A 17,170-nucleotide genomic window follows, 5' to 3' on the forward strand; every position below is an offset into this window, starting at 1 on the left:
CCAGATAACTTTGAAAACCATCAGTGGACCAATTAGCTTCCGATGAATTTAGTTCTGATAACTTTTAGACCGCTAACATATTTTTGCGGGCGTAGGGAATAAAGCTTAACAGTTAATAACATTTGTAAAGTCTGAAATCAAAGATTTTAGTGCTTGCCTGTTATATGTTTTATAGCAGACAGTCAGCCATGAATGGTAGAGCTCTATCCTCTGCAGGCAGAAGAGAGCTGACTACCAGAGAGAAAGGAAAGATGCTTTATCTTGCCAGGATATCACTGGAGTCATGCACAGGCAGACAGTTTTGTCTTATGGTTATAATTTCAAACAAACTAATTCCAGACAAGTTATTGAAATTAATGTCACGGCTGTCGTTTTACAAAGTGAAAATATCAGCTATATGTTTTAGTTTTAAAATAATGCACTAATTTTGAAGGTTTTAGCGTTTAGACATACACGCCGTAATGCATTATGGAAACATTAGTTTTGTGACATCAGTGGTTGGTTGGCCAGTATAACCATATACTGGTGGGTTATACAAATAAATCTGTATGTGTAAATATGTCTTTTTTTTTTCATTTGTAAAAAAAGGCAATTTGAAAACTGAAAATTGTGTTTGCTAAAGGCCTGGGGAGGGGATTAATTGCGCATGAATTGAGTATACAAATGTTGGACGTTCATTGTCGTCCGCAACAAAAGTGGCCAAAAATGACAGATGTCTCAGTAAGAATTACAGATATATTAATAATGTACAGCGAATATATGACAGTCACGGATGTATAAAACGCATGTACTGAGGAAACGGATCGGACACATTGTGATTATCATGGAGGTATTACAGATGTATTGACAGCAGAGGTGGTGACCAAGTGGCTTGGTTTCAGTTCAGAAGGCTCCGAGTTCAAATCCCACCCCTGCCACATTTCTCCATGTAATGTGGAGTTGCGTCAGGAAGGGCATCCGGCGTAAAACCTGTGCCAATTCAACATGTAGATCCACCTTGGATTTGCTGTGGCGACCCCGAGTGCAAACAAGGGAGCAGCTGAAGATGTATTGACAATGCATTGCGCAAATGTTGCACATGCACGGCATGTGCACTGCGGTCATAAATGAAGTGCGCTCGGGCCTTTCGGCATCATTATTCACAAAAACACCACAGCCTCTGGAGCAACTGCTGGACTTGGACAAGTTGATTGGAGTAAACAAGCAGTGAACAGGGCGAGTGGTGATGTCAGCGGATGGCATCAGAGCGAAGCTTGTCTGAACGACTATAACAAGAAGTTAAATCTGTTATAAACATAGGAATAAATACTGTAACAGCTGCAGACAAGAAGGAAAAAACACACAACTGTTTTATCAAGCCTTGACAATGTAAAAAGTCAAATAATTACCTTTTGAGACGGCTCAAAATGCTTTCTGTAGCTTGTCAGGCGCGCGTGCGCGCGCATGCGAACAGCTCGGGCTGCAGCCTCCTCTGTCTTTCAGAAAGTGATTAGAGCCCTTTTCAATGGCGAATTTGCAGAAAACATGATTAATCCGCCACAAAATAATCGTTTTATACACGCTGCGTCCAGTGCAGAGCGCGTGGCAGCCGGTAGAACAAAGAACGGCGTCCGGCTGCGAACACAGCGGGTGGGATCATCAGGCCACAGGTCATGCTGTTGCGTGAAGCAAAACATGCTCATGTCAGTGCGCCTTTATGTTGTTGGGTGGCATTTTTGGGGATCCATAACAACATCTGTACGTTTTCACAGCTGGACTGGCACTGACTGGCAGGTATGTCAATGTCTGCCATGGTACTTTGGGTTTACGTGGAGTGTTTGTTGTGCATTCGCAAATTGTCCGCAAATCAGATGCAAAGCTGACATAATACAACGGCTTTATTCGTGGTCACTTTGTATGCAGTCACTATATCTTATTTTAGTTTGTGATGTGGACGTGATAGGGACGCAATATATCCCTTTTACACACTGTCCCAGTCCGCTGCCAAGCCGCAATACCCCGTCAGTTGCAGATATCAGCGGATAACGGCGGATATACAGCGCATAGATTGAGTATGTATTGAGTATGTAAGGCGGATGTCATCTGCAGCCAAAATTTTCTGCAGCTCAAAAATCCTGGCAACAGAAAAATGTGCCTCTGCGGATAATTGCAGATGTGTGCGGGTGTCGGCCGACTCATACAAGCATGTTTCACGGATATTGCGGACATTTAGCGAATATGAACCAATTCTGTGCGCAATTCATACGCAAATCCTCCTAAACGCCAGTGGGACCGGGCCTTAAGTGACTCATCACTTTTAGCTGCCATGAACACTGCCATCTACTGGCCAGTAGATCCCAACATATATGTCTGTGTGTGTGTGTGTTTATTGTTCTGCCTGTGAAGCACAGACTGACAACTGTACAGACAGATCTGTGTGGTCTGCCAGCACACAGACAGCTGTCTATGCATTCTACTACTGCACACATCTACCTGTGCATGCTGCACACACAGCTCCGAGTCTGTGAGGGAAAAGGCACAGCTGTGTCGTGCACATAGGTAGCTGTACCCAGTGGTAGAATGCACAGACAGGTGGCTGTGTGCTGACAGAAAGCACAGCTCTGTGTGCACAGGTGTCTGTGTGTGCTTCAGTTGTAGAATGCACATGCAACACACACATATGTGTGTGCATCATCTCTCATACACCCTGGAATGTGCATGTTTATTTGTGTGATACAGCATGAAACATAATTGACTGTAATGACCGCGATTTGCCCCAAAATGTACTTTGGTCCACCTGTTACACATGGAGGCATTTACTTTTAAAGAAACAAACATGAAGCAAAACATTATTTAAAATATTAAAAAGTAAAAAAATCTTTATATATGTCCAACAACTGCAATGAATGTTTTTTTTTTCTTCTTTTTCTTCTATGTAGGTGGTATATCTGTGCTGCAGTCTGTCAGTTGTCTGTCAAATGCAATCAGTACCTGCTAAATTTCCTTTTAACCATGAAAAATCATGTTTTGCTAGTGCAAAACTTCACCTATTTGCATGTTCCCTCCCAGAATTTTGTGCTATCATGTGGACACAACCCAAATTACATATTCATACAGGGAAATGCAAATGTTTTTAAATCAGCAAGCATGTGCATTTCTGAGTGTAATGGCATTTGAGCATGTTCTTATACATGCAAACCTTTAATAAATGAAATTCTTAGTATATTAAATAGGGTTTTCTGCAGTACTGGAAACAGAACAGCCAGTGGTGCAGGTGTGTGCAGCTAATGCAGCTCCAAATACACCAAGAGTCATCTGCAAGGTGCTGAAAAAAAATAGATAGCTAGACAGGGTGCACAGAGAAAAGAGAGAAGTGAAAAAAGCTAAACTAAAAATAAAATCATTTTTTAATTGGTCCTTATTTCATTATATGGTTACTTACTAAATTTGTAAAAAAAAAAAAAAATAACAAAACCTCACAATAAGCCTTATAAACAGCCATTATTCAAACTGCCTCAGTGTTTGAGTAACTAAAACCTTTAAAAGTGCATATTATAAGTAAAGCCCTTCACACTCAGCCATGTTTCCACTATGGCCACAAAAAAAAATGAGTGAGCACAGTAACAACATGTAAAACATAGTAGGAGCCCAGTGGAAACCAATACAGATATGGTATTGTCTCCTTGAACATGAAGGATGTGGTGAAACTTTGACAATGTTCAAAAAATACCTAATGAGGACCTGGTTGAATCAGGATGCAGTAAGCACTGAATAAGGGTGTAGTAATGACTGCATTGACATAAATAAACCTAGTAGGATCTTCAATGACATTGTACAAGTGTTGCGCTAATGGGCTAGCCCAGCAGCAATGTGTGGAATGCTTGTGACACAGTATTTTAGTCGCTGTCCATGTTGCTGAAACACCGCAATAAAAAGAAATCTCCTGATTTCCTTGTACAAAATGAGGTTCCCTTTGAATCATATGCACACATACCTGCCTGCACAGACATGCATATTTGAGTGTGTGTTTAAACTGAGATGGGCACATTTGGCAGAAAAGCTGTTTTTCTAACTCTAGTTGTGGACAAGAAAACTTGCAGAGAGAATGAAAAAGCACAGCATATGGTGCAGTATTATTAAGGACAGGATGGATGGAATGACAACATGGTACACGCATAGTGCAATGTGACTGTTCATAGTAAGAACATTCTAAGACTGAATTGGGTGGAGTACACATCTGAAATTGTGCACGCTAAGAAATTAGACACTGTGAGAACATGGCAGGGACATAAATCAAGAGGAAATATGGACCTGAAAACATTTTGACCATGCTCCTACAGCATTCATCAACATTTTCAGTATGCAGTGGAATTTTGATGATCTTCATCTGAGCGGGACAAGGCTCTTAAAAGAATTTCTTTACTAGTGTGAAAAGGGAGAAATGCTTTATTAAAATGCCTTTACCAATAATGAATAAGATAGAAGCAGCTCAACTTACAGATTTTAACTCAGCAGTTTTTAATCTCCCTTGAGGCATAGGTTTGCACTTGTTAAAAGTGCTGAGTAACTTAAGGAGAGCATGTGTCTTGCTATCTACAACAATGGATGTATTCAGTTTGCTTCTTAAAAACCAAAAACCAAGGGATTTACACTGATTTGCCATTCTGCCAATCTCACTCTCAATTGATATGATCTTCAGATACATTTTCAAATAAGACATTAAAAAAAATGTGTAATAATGACAGCCTAAGAATCCATGGACAATGAATATCTCTCATAGAGCTGACACATGTAGACAGACAAACACATTCACACCTACAGCCAATTGAGAGCACACCTGAGCATTTTACAGCCCACGGGCCATAACCGGCCCTTTGGCTGACTTGAGACTTGACATGGGACTTGCAGATTGGTGACTTGAGAATGACTTGACGGTGACTTCGACCCACCTCTGGCATCCGGCGTAAATAATTGTGCCAGAATCAACATGCAGGTCCACCTTGGATCTGCTGTGGTGACCCCGAGTGCAAACAAGGGAGCAGCTGAATGGACTTACTTTTATGACATAAACTCTGCATTAGCAAGCAGTAGCTAACGATGTAATTAATGTTGCAACTATTTTTTGAGGCACCAAGAATTAAATAAGTAGATATTTACCTCACAAAGGGCCCCTTCACACATAACACAATTGATGATGACTGGTGCACAAAGGAGAAATTGCTTGCCACTCATGAAAAACCTGAGCCACCACAAACGCCTCGTACAGCTGTCGCCACAACCATTCATGCACACATGCAGCCAAAAGACAGTGAATGCCGTGCGAGTGCCCATTCGACCCCTCTCTCGGCAGGTATCTTGCCAAATTCACATGAACACATGAACATCCAACACTACTCGACGGGCACTTAGAAAAGATGGCGTATTTGCACTCCCGGCATGATAGTAGACAGCAGGCGACCACATTTAAGCTGTTTGTGAAAAGTATCTAAGTGACACACAAGTGTGTCATAACCTAGCAACACACATGTAGGGTGCCAGAGTGTCTGCTCCCCCCTGCATGAAATGCTGATAAGTACAGACATGATCACATAGGGACCGACCAGCCACGTCTGAGTGCGCACAGCATAGCACAGCGCCTCTCAGCTGATTGCAGCCCAGCCACTCACTGACAGCTGCAAATGACGGGTCAGTCTGTACAACGATGTGCTACATTAAAAACACAAAGACCACAGGAAGGACAGACATATAAATAATTACTACAATAACTACATAGACAATTACATAACAAATAACTAAAATAAATAATCACAGAGCAAAGAAAAGGGGAGTGACACTTTGTTCTGTGGGCTGAACGTACAGATGGGTGTGTCTGCGCAAGGCGCTGCTGTTGAGATCTCTGGACCAGGGCATCACAGCTGGAGAACACGTACTGTGTTTTGAAGGGCATGACCTTACAACTGTCCTCCATGAGGCACGTGTGTCTACCTGCTGTCCTCATGTGGAAATACATAAAACATATATTAGCTTTGCGACAGGCTGCAGCGACCACACAGCATGCACCTCGACAGGCTGTGCCAGGTGAAATGGACCATCAGATCATGTATACACTCAGCTGGTGATCTGAATGTCATGTCTATGTCATGTCTGCTATGGTCCACATGATGCGCCGCTGACTGGACACGCGGGACCGGCTGGACCAGCATATGTGGACATGATAAGAGCGCACTGCTTCATTCATGTCATTTCATGACTGTACATCTATGATAATATACAGAGAAACAGAAGGTTCATACTTTTATTGTCTGCTCGATAAGAGTAATTAAATATAATAAATTGCGGTGTTCTTTTATGGTGTGTGGTTTTTATTTTTATTTTTTATTTTTTTATTCCCCACAGCAGCAACGTCCGCAGACAAAGCAGGGGGAGCATGTCCCCCTGCGACCTGCAGCTGTTAAGATATCTGTACTCACAAGTCACAGCTGGGGAAAACACCTCTAGTGGCTGGTAGAATATGACATTGCATAACTACACCAAGAAGCGCGGATGTCAGCTTACTCTCCTCATATGGTAATAAATTAAAACATATCGCTTCAGCTGACCGCTGCATCAGCGCACCGCAACGCTGGTGAATATTGTGCCATGCTGAGAATCACCACAAGGCGCACGTCACTGCTGGATTTCCCCACATTGTAATAATTAAAACAGATATCACATTTGCAACGCGGTCACCAGCAGAACACTGCGCGCTGAACACGCCATTCCGGCTGATGCATTCATGACATGAGCGCCAGCTCTTGAGGGGACAAGAGCCCGGCTGATGTCTTCATGAGAGGAGCGCATCAGATAATTTATGTAAAACATAAAAGGGAGAACAGTGATCCACGTTATTTCATTACTTCCTGGTGTACATCTAGGTGGAGGCTAACTCTGTTGTTTATAACAGGAATTAAGCCTCTGGAGTCTTGGGTATATTTGGGCGACTTTGACTACTTTTGGTTTTACCTTCATAATTCAACTTAAAAAAAATGTAAACTTTTCCTTGTTTGGTGTAATTTTTTTCATCACAACCTCAGCTGTGTGACTTTACAGTTTTTCTTCCATTCTGACATTCTATATTAACACAGGGAACCTAAATTCATGTAAAACGTTTTTTATAACTTAGAATGCAAATACAAATTGTAAATTTCAAAAATGTGTAAAAATGTAGCAAAACAAAGTTATATACATATATTTGCATTAGAATGCACGACTGCTTCAGGTGTTTTTTTTGTACAACAATTTACATGCCACACAAATTATATTTGTGCCACTCAGATAAACAATTCCTGTCCAAAGCAAAACTATTGTCTAGTATTGATTGGCTTTGGAATAGCCTGATACTTTGTCATTCCTGTTGCTGGCCATTTGGAGGCATCATTTGTCTCTGGTGGCTTTTTTTTTTTTGCATCACTGCAGCGTCTGCAGTGATGCGGTTGCTGTATCGGACCATCGTGGTGAAGAGAGAGCTGAGTAGCAAAGCTCTCGATTTACCGATTGATCTATGTTCCGATCCTCACCTATGGTCATGAGATTTGGCTCATGACCGAAAGAACGAGATCGTGGGTACAAGCGGCCGAGATGAGTTTCCTCTGCAGGGTGGCTGGGCGCTCCCTTAGAGATAGGGTGAGGAGCTCGGTCACTCGGGAGGAGCTCGGAGTCGAGCCGCTGCTCCTCCACATCGAAAGGAGTCAGTTGAGGTGGCTCGGGCATCTTTTCCGGATGCCCCCTGGACGCCTCGCTGGAGAGGTGTTCCAGGCACGTCCCATTGGGAGGAGGCCCCGGAGAAGACCCAGGACACGCTGAAAGGATTACATCTCTCGGCTGGCTTGGGAACGCCTTGGGGTTCCCCCGGAGGAGCTGGGGGAGGTGTGTGTGGATGGGGATTTGCTTGAGCTGCTGCCCCCGCGACCCGACTCCGGATAAAGCGGAAGAAAATGGATGGATGGATGGCTTTTTTTTTCCTCAAGAACAATCCCATGTGGGGTCCACCAACAATCCACATGGAAATGGTGGTTTTGATTGGTTTACGTCATGTGTTTTTCCACCAATGATAAAGGAGAATATGTTTTTTCTCACCCTCCACCCCAACCCCAGCCACAGCAGAGAAATTAGGAAAAACATGCGCGCGGTGAATGCAGCCCCTCTGTAATCAAATACGTTTGGTTTAGTTTAGAGCATGCGTTTAACACCAAATCATAAAGGGACCATCATGGTTTCTTTCACCTTGAAACTGCTGCAGGCAGAAAAGAGCAAAGACAGAAAGAGAGAGAAGTCCAGCTCCACACATATTACCGTAATAACGAAGCAAAAACCTTCCGAAAATTATTAATCATTATTCAAGTTTTACTGAGTCAATCAACAAAATTTAAAAACTGGTTTAAAGGTTGAATACTGCACTTTCAACAAACATTCAAATTGAAACTGAAAGCATGGGGAATTTGGTGGCAGGAACACTTTATTCGGTCATGTGACTTTTGACACAGATCCGCGTCAAACGACTCCAGAGGGTTAAGTCTTATAAATTATGGTGTTTTATTAATTTTGTGTTCCGCTGCTTTGTGTGCGACTTTCCACGTACTTGCACTGTGTTCATGCGCACGAACACGAGCGTGCATGAAACTGTCGCCACAGTATCGTGCACACCTGTCTGACCGTGCGTCCCTCCTGACAGCAGGTGGAATGTTTTGCGGTTCCCCATTTCGTTTTTGGTTTGCGGATTTTCTTCTGGTCTCTGCGTCTTTCGTGTTATGTGTGATGGGGCCCTAAATAAATGCTGTCTGTCTCTGTGGCAGATGTCCTGTTAAGTGCAAAGAAGTTGAGTATTGAGTAGGGGCTCCTCTCTCAGACCCAACCCCTCCTCCCCATTCAGACCAGTGTACGGGAGCAGGCTAGATGGTGCCATTTTGTGTTCGTAGAGTATGCTTTTGAAATACAAGTTGTAGAACCATCCAAACATGTAGAATTAATGCAAAGTATAGTCAAGAAAATATGATATCTCTGTTGTAAGCCATGTGGCACCCACAGTGACGAGGAGAGCCATTAAAATAATGCCTTTGCTTGGTACGCCAACATGTGGCACACACTACAGAACCACTGAAAGGCTGAAGAAGGCTGCAGTTGGAGCTCAGTCACACTGGAACAGCTGGATATGTAATTTCCTCACATATTCTTTCAATGTTTTGCATTGCATACTTACAGCCAATCATCCAGTGTTGAGAGTAGGATTAAAGATTTTCTATATACACATATTGACAAGTACATTGTGACATTATAAATTATATGCCTGTGTTGATGTGCACATTTTAATAAAGTTGATTATCTTTTGCCAAAATTTTAATCATGCTTTTGTATCACTTTATGAATGAGGCACCTATGATTTGGTGCCTGTACAAATAAAAAGACCCACAGATATGACAAATCTGTTGAAACTATATATTCCTTAAAACAGGGCTTTAACTGTGAGAAGAGCACCATGTGATTTTTCTTCAAATCCTTAAAATATTAACTTAAATGATAGAGAAGATGTTACATACCGTCCATTCATGTTTCTCCACAGCAGGTTTTGCAGGTGTTATTTCTCTGTAGCCGCTTCCTTCCCCTGAAGCCTGAAGAGACCAGTCACACACTGAAAGTTAATTCCAAAGCTTTTGTCTTTCCACAAGCTCTTCCACTTTTTATCCGATATGGAGACAGCTGCTAACCTGTAGTATCTGAAAAATTTAGTTCAACTGAATGATCATAAACTCTTTGTAGTTACTGTTATGTTTTATAAGCAGGGCACTTCCATGTCTAATCGTCAGATTTTAGAAATACTAAATGCTTGAAAATTTCAGGCATGGTTCGAAGCCATTCTGTCTTTAACTGCTTGGCTTACAGTTCCATATTTGCTGAGTTAGACCTTGCTAGAAATTGTATTTTTAAAATTCTTTCTAAATTTGGAGCTCACAATATCTTCACACTGAAGCAATATATTATGCACATTAGAGACTTTCTTTCCACATCAGAAATTTAGACTTGTTGTAGACATGCATTTAGCATGTCTACAAGTCTAAATTTCTGATTTATGAGGCATTAAAAAAATCACACATTTTAAGTGCATATTGCCCACGTACTGTCTGACAAAGTCTAGCCTAAACACACACACACACACACACACACACACTGGAATGGGCATATTGTAATTCATAAATGCACAAAATATTGTTGGTAAGTTGGTGCCTTAAACCAAACCATATTGTGTTGGACAGAAGACAAATTCACCAAGAACCAGCAAGTGCAAATGTCTTGAAGAACTGTAAATAACGGGGAAATAAATGGGGTTTACAGTGTTATTTATTCATATTTCAATCAATCAATCAATCAATCAATTTTATTTATATAGCGCCAAATCACAACCAACAGTTGCCCCAAGGCACTTTATATTGTAAGGCAAGGCCATACAATAATTACGTAAAAACCCCAACGGTCAAAACGACCCCCTGTGAGCAAGCACTTGGCGACAGTGGGAAGGAAAAACTCCCTTTTAACAGGAAGAAACCTCCAGCAGAACCAGGCTCAGGGAGGGGCAGTCTTCTGCTGGGACTGGTTGGGGCTGAGTGAGAGAACCAGGAAAAAGACATGCTGTGGAGGGGAGCAGAGATCAATCACTAATGATTAAATGCAGAGTGGTGCATACAGAGCAAAAAGAGAAAGAAACAGTGCATCATGGGAACCCCCCAGCAGTCTACGTCTATAGCAGCATAACTAAGGGATGGTTCAGGGTCACCTGATCCAGCCCTAACTATAAGCTTTAGCAAAAAGGAAAGTTTTAAGCCTAATCTTAAAAGTAGAGAGGGTGTCTGTCTCCCTGATCTGAATTGGGAGTTGGTTCCACAGGAGAGGAGCCTGAAAGCTGAAGGCTCTGCCTCCCATTCTACTCTTACAAACCCTAGGAACTACAAGTAAGCCTGCAGTCTGAGAGCGAAGCGCTCTATTGGGGTGATATGGTACTACGAGGTCCCTAAGATAAGATGGGACCTGATTATTCAAAACCTTATAAGTAAGAAGAAGAATTTTAAATTCTATTCTAGAATTAACAGGAAGCCAATGAAGAGAGGCCAATATGGGTGAGATATGCTCTCTCCTTCTAGTCCCCGTCAGTACTCTAGCTGCAGCATTTTGAATTAACTGAAGGCTTTTTAGGGAACTTTTAGGACAACCTGATAATAATGAATTACAATAGTCCAGCCTAGAGGAAATAAATGCATGAATTAGTTTTTCAGCATCACTCTGAGACAAGACCTTTCTGATTTTAGAGATATTGCGTAAATGCAAAAAAGCAGTCCTACATATTTGTTTAATATGCGCTTTGAATGACATATCCTGATCAAAAATGACTCCAAGATTTCTCACAGTATTACTAGAGGTCAGGGTAATGCCATCCAGAGTAAGGATCTGGTTAGACACCATGTTTCTAAGATTTGTGGGGCCAAGTACAATAACTTCAGTTTTATCTGAGTTTAAAAGCAGGAAATTAGAGGTCATCCATGTCTTTATGTCTGTAAGACAATCCTGTAGTTTAGCTAATTGGTGTGTGTCCTCTAGATTCATGGATAGATAAAGCTGGGTATCATCTGCGTAACAATGAAAATTTAAGCAATGCCGTCTAATAATACTGCCTAAGGGAAGCATGTATAAAGTGAATAAAATTGGTCCTAGCACAGAACCTTGTGGAACTCCATAATTAACCTTAGTCTGTGAAGAAGATTCCCCATTTACATGAACAAATTGTAATCTATTAGATAAATATGATTCAAACCACCGCAGCGCAGTGCCTTTAATACCTGTGGCATGCTCTAATCTCTGTAATAAAATTTTATGGTCAACAGTATCAAAAGCAGCACTGAGGTCTAACAGAACAAGCACAGAGATGAGTCCACTGTCTGAGGCCATAAGAAGATCATTTGTAACCTTCACTAATGCTGTTTCTGTACTATGATGAATTCTAAAACCTGACTGAAACTCTTCAAATAGACCATTCCTCTGCAGATGATCAGTTAGCTGTTTTACAACTACCCTTTCAAGAATTTTTGAGAGAAAAGGAAGGTTGGAGATTGGCCTATAATTAGCTAAGATAGCTGGGTCAAGTGATGGCTTTTTAAGTAATGGTTTAATTACTGCCACCTTAAAAGCCTGTGGTACATAGCCAACTAATAAAGATAGATTGATCATATTTAAGATCGAAGCATTAAATAATGGTAGGGCTTCCTTGAGCAGCCTGGTAGGAATGGGGTCTAATAGACATGTTGATGGTTTGGATGAAGTAACTAATGAAAATAACTCAGACAGAACAATCTGAGAGAAAGAGTCTAAACAAATACCGGCATCACTGAAAGCAGCCAAAGATAACGATACATCTTTGGGATGGTTATGAGTAATTTTTTCTCTAATAGTTAAAATTTTATTAGCAAAGAAAGTCACAAAGTCATTACTAGTTAAAGTTAAAGGAATACTCGGCTCAATAGAGCTCTGACTCTTTGTCAGCCTGGCTACAGTGCTGAAAAGAAACCTGGGGTTGTTCTTTTTTTCTTCAATTAGTGATGAGTAGTAAGATGTCCTAGCTTTACGGAGGGCTTTTTTATAGAGCAACAGACTCTTTTTCCAGGCTAAGTGAAGATCTTCTAAATTAGTGAGACGCCATTTCCTCTCCAACTTACGGGTTATCTGCTTTAAGCTGCGAGTTTGTGAGTTATACCACGGAGTCAGGCAATTCTGATTTAAAGCTCTCTTTTTCAGAGGAGCTACAGCATCCAAAGTTGTCTTCAATGAGGATGTTAAACATATTTGATGCTGGTTTGTGGAGTGTTGTTGTTTATAATGTATGGATGATTATCCCACTTCTAGGAGAAGCATAATGACCTTCTGCAACAACAAAATTATGAACCGTCCAAAATTGTGTTCCAGATTATCCTGATGATGCTGACCTCAGGATGGTGGGCAATGCACTCCAGGATGACCATGTATCCTTGCAGATGGATTGGGTTGGAGTTGGTGATTATCACGTGAGTTTGTTGTTTTGCTATTTTTTTCTATTGGGAAGCTAACTGTAACCCAACAGGAGGCATGTGGACAGGGGGTTTGATTCACGTCTCATACGCCAAGAGATACCAAGAGTATGGCCTTTGTTCCTCAACGGACAGAAAATACACCAGAACAAGTAAACATTCACTCAGGTGCGATTTAATGCCAATGTGTAAGCTACACATTGGTGATGGTCTTGTGGTTAAGTGTTGGGCTTGAGGTTCAAATCCCAGCCTGACCAGAAAATCACTAAGGGCCCTTGGGCAAGGTCCTTAATCCCCTAGTTGCTCCTGGTGTGTAGTGGGTGCTTGCATGGTAGCAGCCTGACATTGGGGTGAATGTGAGGCATTGATGTGTAAAGTGTTTTGAGCGTCTGATGCAGATGGAAAAGCACTATATAAATGCAGTCCATTTACCATTTACACATCTCTGCATTTTAACACCACACATTATAAACACAAAGCCCCCAAAAATTGCATCTTTAAAATGTAAATCAGAATTATTTACAATTGTCCTGAAGTTCTTGCACTTGTTGATTCTACTTCAGAATGAAACATTCCTCTGCTTGCTACAATATAAAGGAACCAAACATGGTTTTCATGTCTGTTTTCTTCTTTGATTGCCATGGCTTTTGCTGACTTATATGTGCTGTTTTTGTTGAAGTGGTCATGTGTTTCTGTTCCTGCTGTGTCAGTTTGTGCTATGTCTGTTTATTTGCTAGTCATTGTCTGACTTTATTTTCTCTTGTTCCTTGTTGTGTTTAATCAATGGTGTTTCCTCTCTTTGGTTCTCATTGTGTTTGACCTGTCCATTTACTTGTGCATTTCTCCAGTGGATCATGGCACCAAAGACGAAGCCATGCTACATGGAAATTCACAAAGACCAATAACTACTAGTTGTAGGGCATAGTGGCATTACTTCCATGAAGTAGGAAGCAAATGCTAGATGGTCAGTCGGGAAATATGTAACAACTTTGCATTAATTCCAATACAAAATTCTTATATCTAACATTTTCTTTGAGTCCTTTGAAGGACAGGAGACAACCTGGTACATTAACAGTTTCTTTATAGAGGAAAACAACTGTGTGTGATTATTATCTGAGATGAAAGGCACAACCACAGATCAGGAACCTGTCATTTCCACTTTGGATGTATTTTTCCACTTTATCCAAACAGCATTTGAAGACATGTTGATAGCAAGAAGTAAAATCTTAAAACATATTCTGTCTGGAAGAATGAGACTGTGGTTCTTTGATCATGAGCGGACAGAACAGCTGCGAAGATGATGTTTTGCCAAATAACAGTGATGGCTGCTGGTGGGCTGCAGTGAGACACCTGTGTTAGTGTGGGTAGTCAGAATCAGCTCTTAAATGGCTATTCTCTAGTATCTGTTAAAAAAAATAATGACAACTCATTAATAATGTAACTGGCAGCAATAAATTATAGATAATATTTAATAGTAGATCTCACAAAAAAAATGGCAAGAATTTTTTTTAATCTCTTTAAGGTCAGACTAATTTTAAATATAGTAAGTAAAAAGGCAGTATGTCAAAGCAAGTTGTACATCATGAAGGTATCAAGCACACACAGTCTGATGACGTACACAAAGACTATTTGATGCCATGCAGTCAACACAAAATGGTCACTTTTCCAGCCCCAGTTTTCTTTAGACAAGTCAGGAGATGGATACATGAACATTTTCCATTCACTGAATGTGTTTTGTACTTCATTTATATCCATCATTAAGACATACCAACCACATGGTACTGTTTGTTAAATCTATTTGGGATAGGCAGTTCTGAAATAAAGTGCAAGAAAGAGATGAATGAGGAGTCATCAAGACACCCAGACAAGGAGTTACAGGCTTCTGTGGCTGCAACTGGAGGAACTGGGAAAGGTGCAAAATTTGTCTGTTGCATCACCAATGTCACATTGAAGTGAAACCAAGAATGATTTAACAGAACTCAGATCAAATCGAGGCTGAAGTCTCCCATGTGCCTTCTAGCAAACTAGTTGAAATTTCACATCTTAGTTTTTAGAAATCCCTTTTCTGCTCCACTTCACCATAAAGCTGTATAACTTATGATGCAATAGACAAAGGACGGGTTTATCATACTGCACTATAATATTTGTATTTATTAATGACATAAAAATGAAGTCTAACTAAGCGGCCTTGTGGATTTTTTTGAAAAGGTTTTCCCACATAGAAGAATTATGGTAATTAAATTACAAGGGGCCAATTATTTCCAAAATATGACAATAGTTACAGCTGATACTCACTATATCTGAGTCATCTTCATCTTCTTCACAGTGTCTCTCAGCAGCGAGGGGGTCTCTCACCACCCTGAGCTCGCCAATCTCCCCCTGTTACAAAACACAGACATGGTCTTTTGGCATTTGTGATATACTGACTAATACACCGGAACTGTATGTGTTCACAAATGAGTATCAAGTACTTATCTCAAATCTTGCTGATAGAGTTTGTTAACATTTTTCAGGGAATTCCCCATAATCAGAGGGTTTATTGATGTCTCTGCTTTGAGCGTCTGCCTGTGAAGTGCTGCTGTCTCTGTCCCACACACATTATCTGATGTATGTTTCCATACTGGAGATTCACAGGCAGCATGAAAGGCCACAAATGTGGCACGAAGAGGACTCTTAAAACATTTACGTCATGAGAAAAATATTCCAAACTTTTTCTGTTTAAACTTTGATGATAAACAGCAAAGGCTCAATGACCTTATAATGTTGCCACTTTTAACATTTAATTTATTGAGACAGCTTGTTATGATCACTCTGGAACTGAGAGCTTTAAATGTTGATGTTCTCACAGTCAAAGTCAGTCTGGTCTCAAATACAATTTAGGACCAAAAAAACGACCAAAATATCAGTGCTGCTTATTTTAGTGCTCAAGACTTTGATGGTTGAGAAGCAAAGAAAAATAAAGCCTGTTTTATAAATGCATTGTGCAAATATGTAGATACAAATCTGTCTTGCTGGGGATTCAGTTAGGTGAAAAATTTAATCAACAGAACTATTTAACTTTGGGCCATGCACTCAGATGCACATAACAGTCCAAACCACAGAGAACAGATCTTTTTCAAATTAATCTTTGATCATTTACATCTTACTGACAAAACATCAAACAACAGGATCTTTGGAAAATTTCTGTAATACAAAGGATCAAAACAAATAGAGAGTGGAAAAATAAGATGAAAACTTCAGCTGGGAAGAAAGTGAAATTTCCAAAAGCAAGACAAGCAATTTGGACAAAATTAAAATGTAAAACTATTTGGGCAGAAAGTAATGATTTTTTTTTTTTGGTTATCGATTAACTATTGATTACAGTTTTGTTTCATTAATTAGGCTGTTATGTAGCAATTATTTATTAGTTGACTGATTATTTTATGATTATTTCATTATCACTTGGTTAAATTATCAGTAAATCATAATCATAAAGTGCATTTAGAAAGTATTCACGACGCTTTGACATGCAGTGTTTTTGAACAGGCTGCACAATGTTCACAGCTAGTTCACTCAAGTGGTGAGAAATTTATGCACGCCAGAAATTTTGAACATTTCAAAATTTTCTTTGCACACTGGCATGCAGCCATGCACAGTTTACAACAGTTTATGATGAGTTTACTCAAGATTGCATGCCAGTGCAGGGATCAAGTTTGTGCAAGGGTCAAGGTACCTTTACTGTCCCTGTTCCACTTCCAGGCAATTAACTTGATCAGGTGTTGTCAGCCAATCAAGAGCTGTAAAACCCCAGTTTTAAAAATCAGGTGTGACTTCAGTAGGTAGACGTGGAAAACATGCAGGGTAGGTGCTCTCCAGGAACAGGGTTGGTGACTGCTGATCTAAAGGTAGGCAAATAATCACTTAAGCCTGAAAAGTACCCAAGCAATTATGAGTTATTACACGTTTTTCCACCAAGACTGGTGACAAAGCTTATGTTTAACTATTATCAGTTTGGATCTTTGCATTTGATTTTTTTATTTAATGTCAAATGCCATTGAGCAGCACTGTAGATTAATCGTTAGCACTATTAGAAAGTCATGGGATCAATTTCCACCTGTGGCCTTTCTGTG

At 40.5% G+C, this 17,170-nt stretch overlaps 1 protein-coding gene across 4 annotated transcripts in view; it reads right to left on the reverse strand.

The window, feature by feature from the left end:
• col18a1a (collagen type XVIII alpha 1 chain a) overlaps positions 1-17,170 on the reverse strand; it is a 100,270-nt gene that overhangs the window by 81,430 nt on the left and 1,670 nt on the right. For 2 of the 4 annotated variants that reach the window (XM_034187063.1, XM_034187061.1), the window contains exons 2-3: positions 15,357-15,440; positions 9,570-9,623 (exon numbers count right to left, since the gene is read on the reverse strand). In XM_034187063.1, the coding sequence (XP_034042954.1) occupies positions 9,570-9,623; positions 15,357-15,440 (138 nt within the window). Of the gene's footprint in view, positions 1-9,551; positions 9,624-15,356; positions 15,441-17,170 lie in introns of all 4 variants that reach the window. The other 2 variants (XM_034187062.1, XM_034187060.1) reach the window with 1 other exon arrangement.

This window comes from Thalassophryne amazonica, chromosome 14, assembly GCF_902500255.1.
Source record: "Thalassophryne amazonica chromosome 14, fThaAma1.1, whole genome shotgun sequence".
NCBI lineage: Eukaryota > Metazoa > Chordata > Actinopteri > Batrachoidiformes > Batrachoididae > Thalassophryne > Thalassophryne amazonica.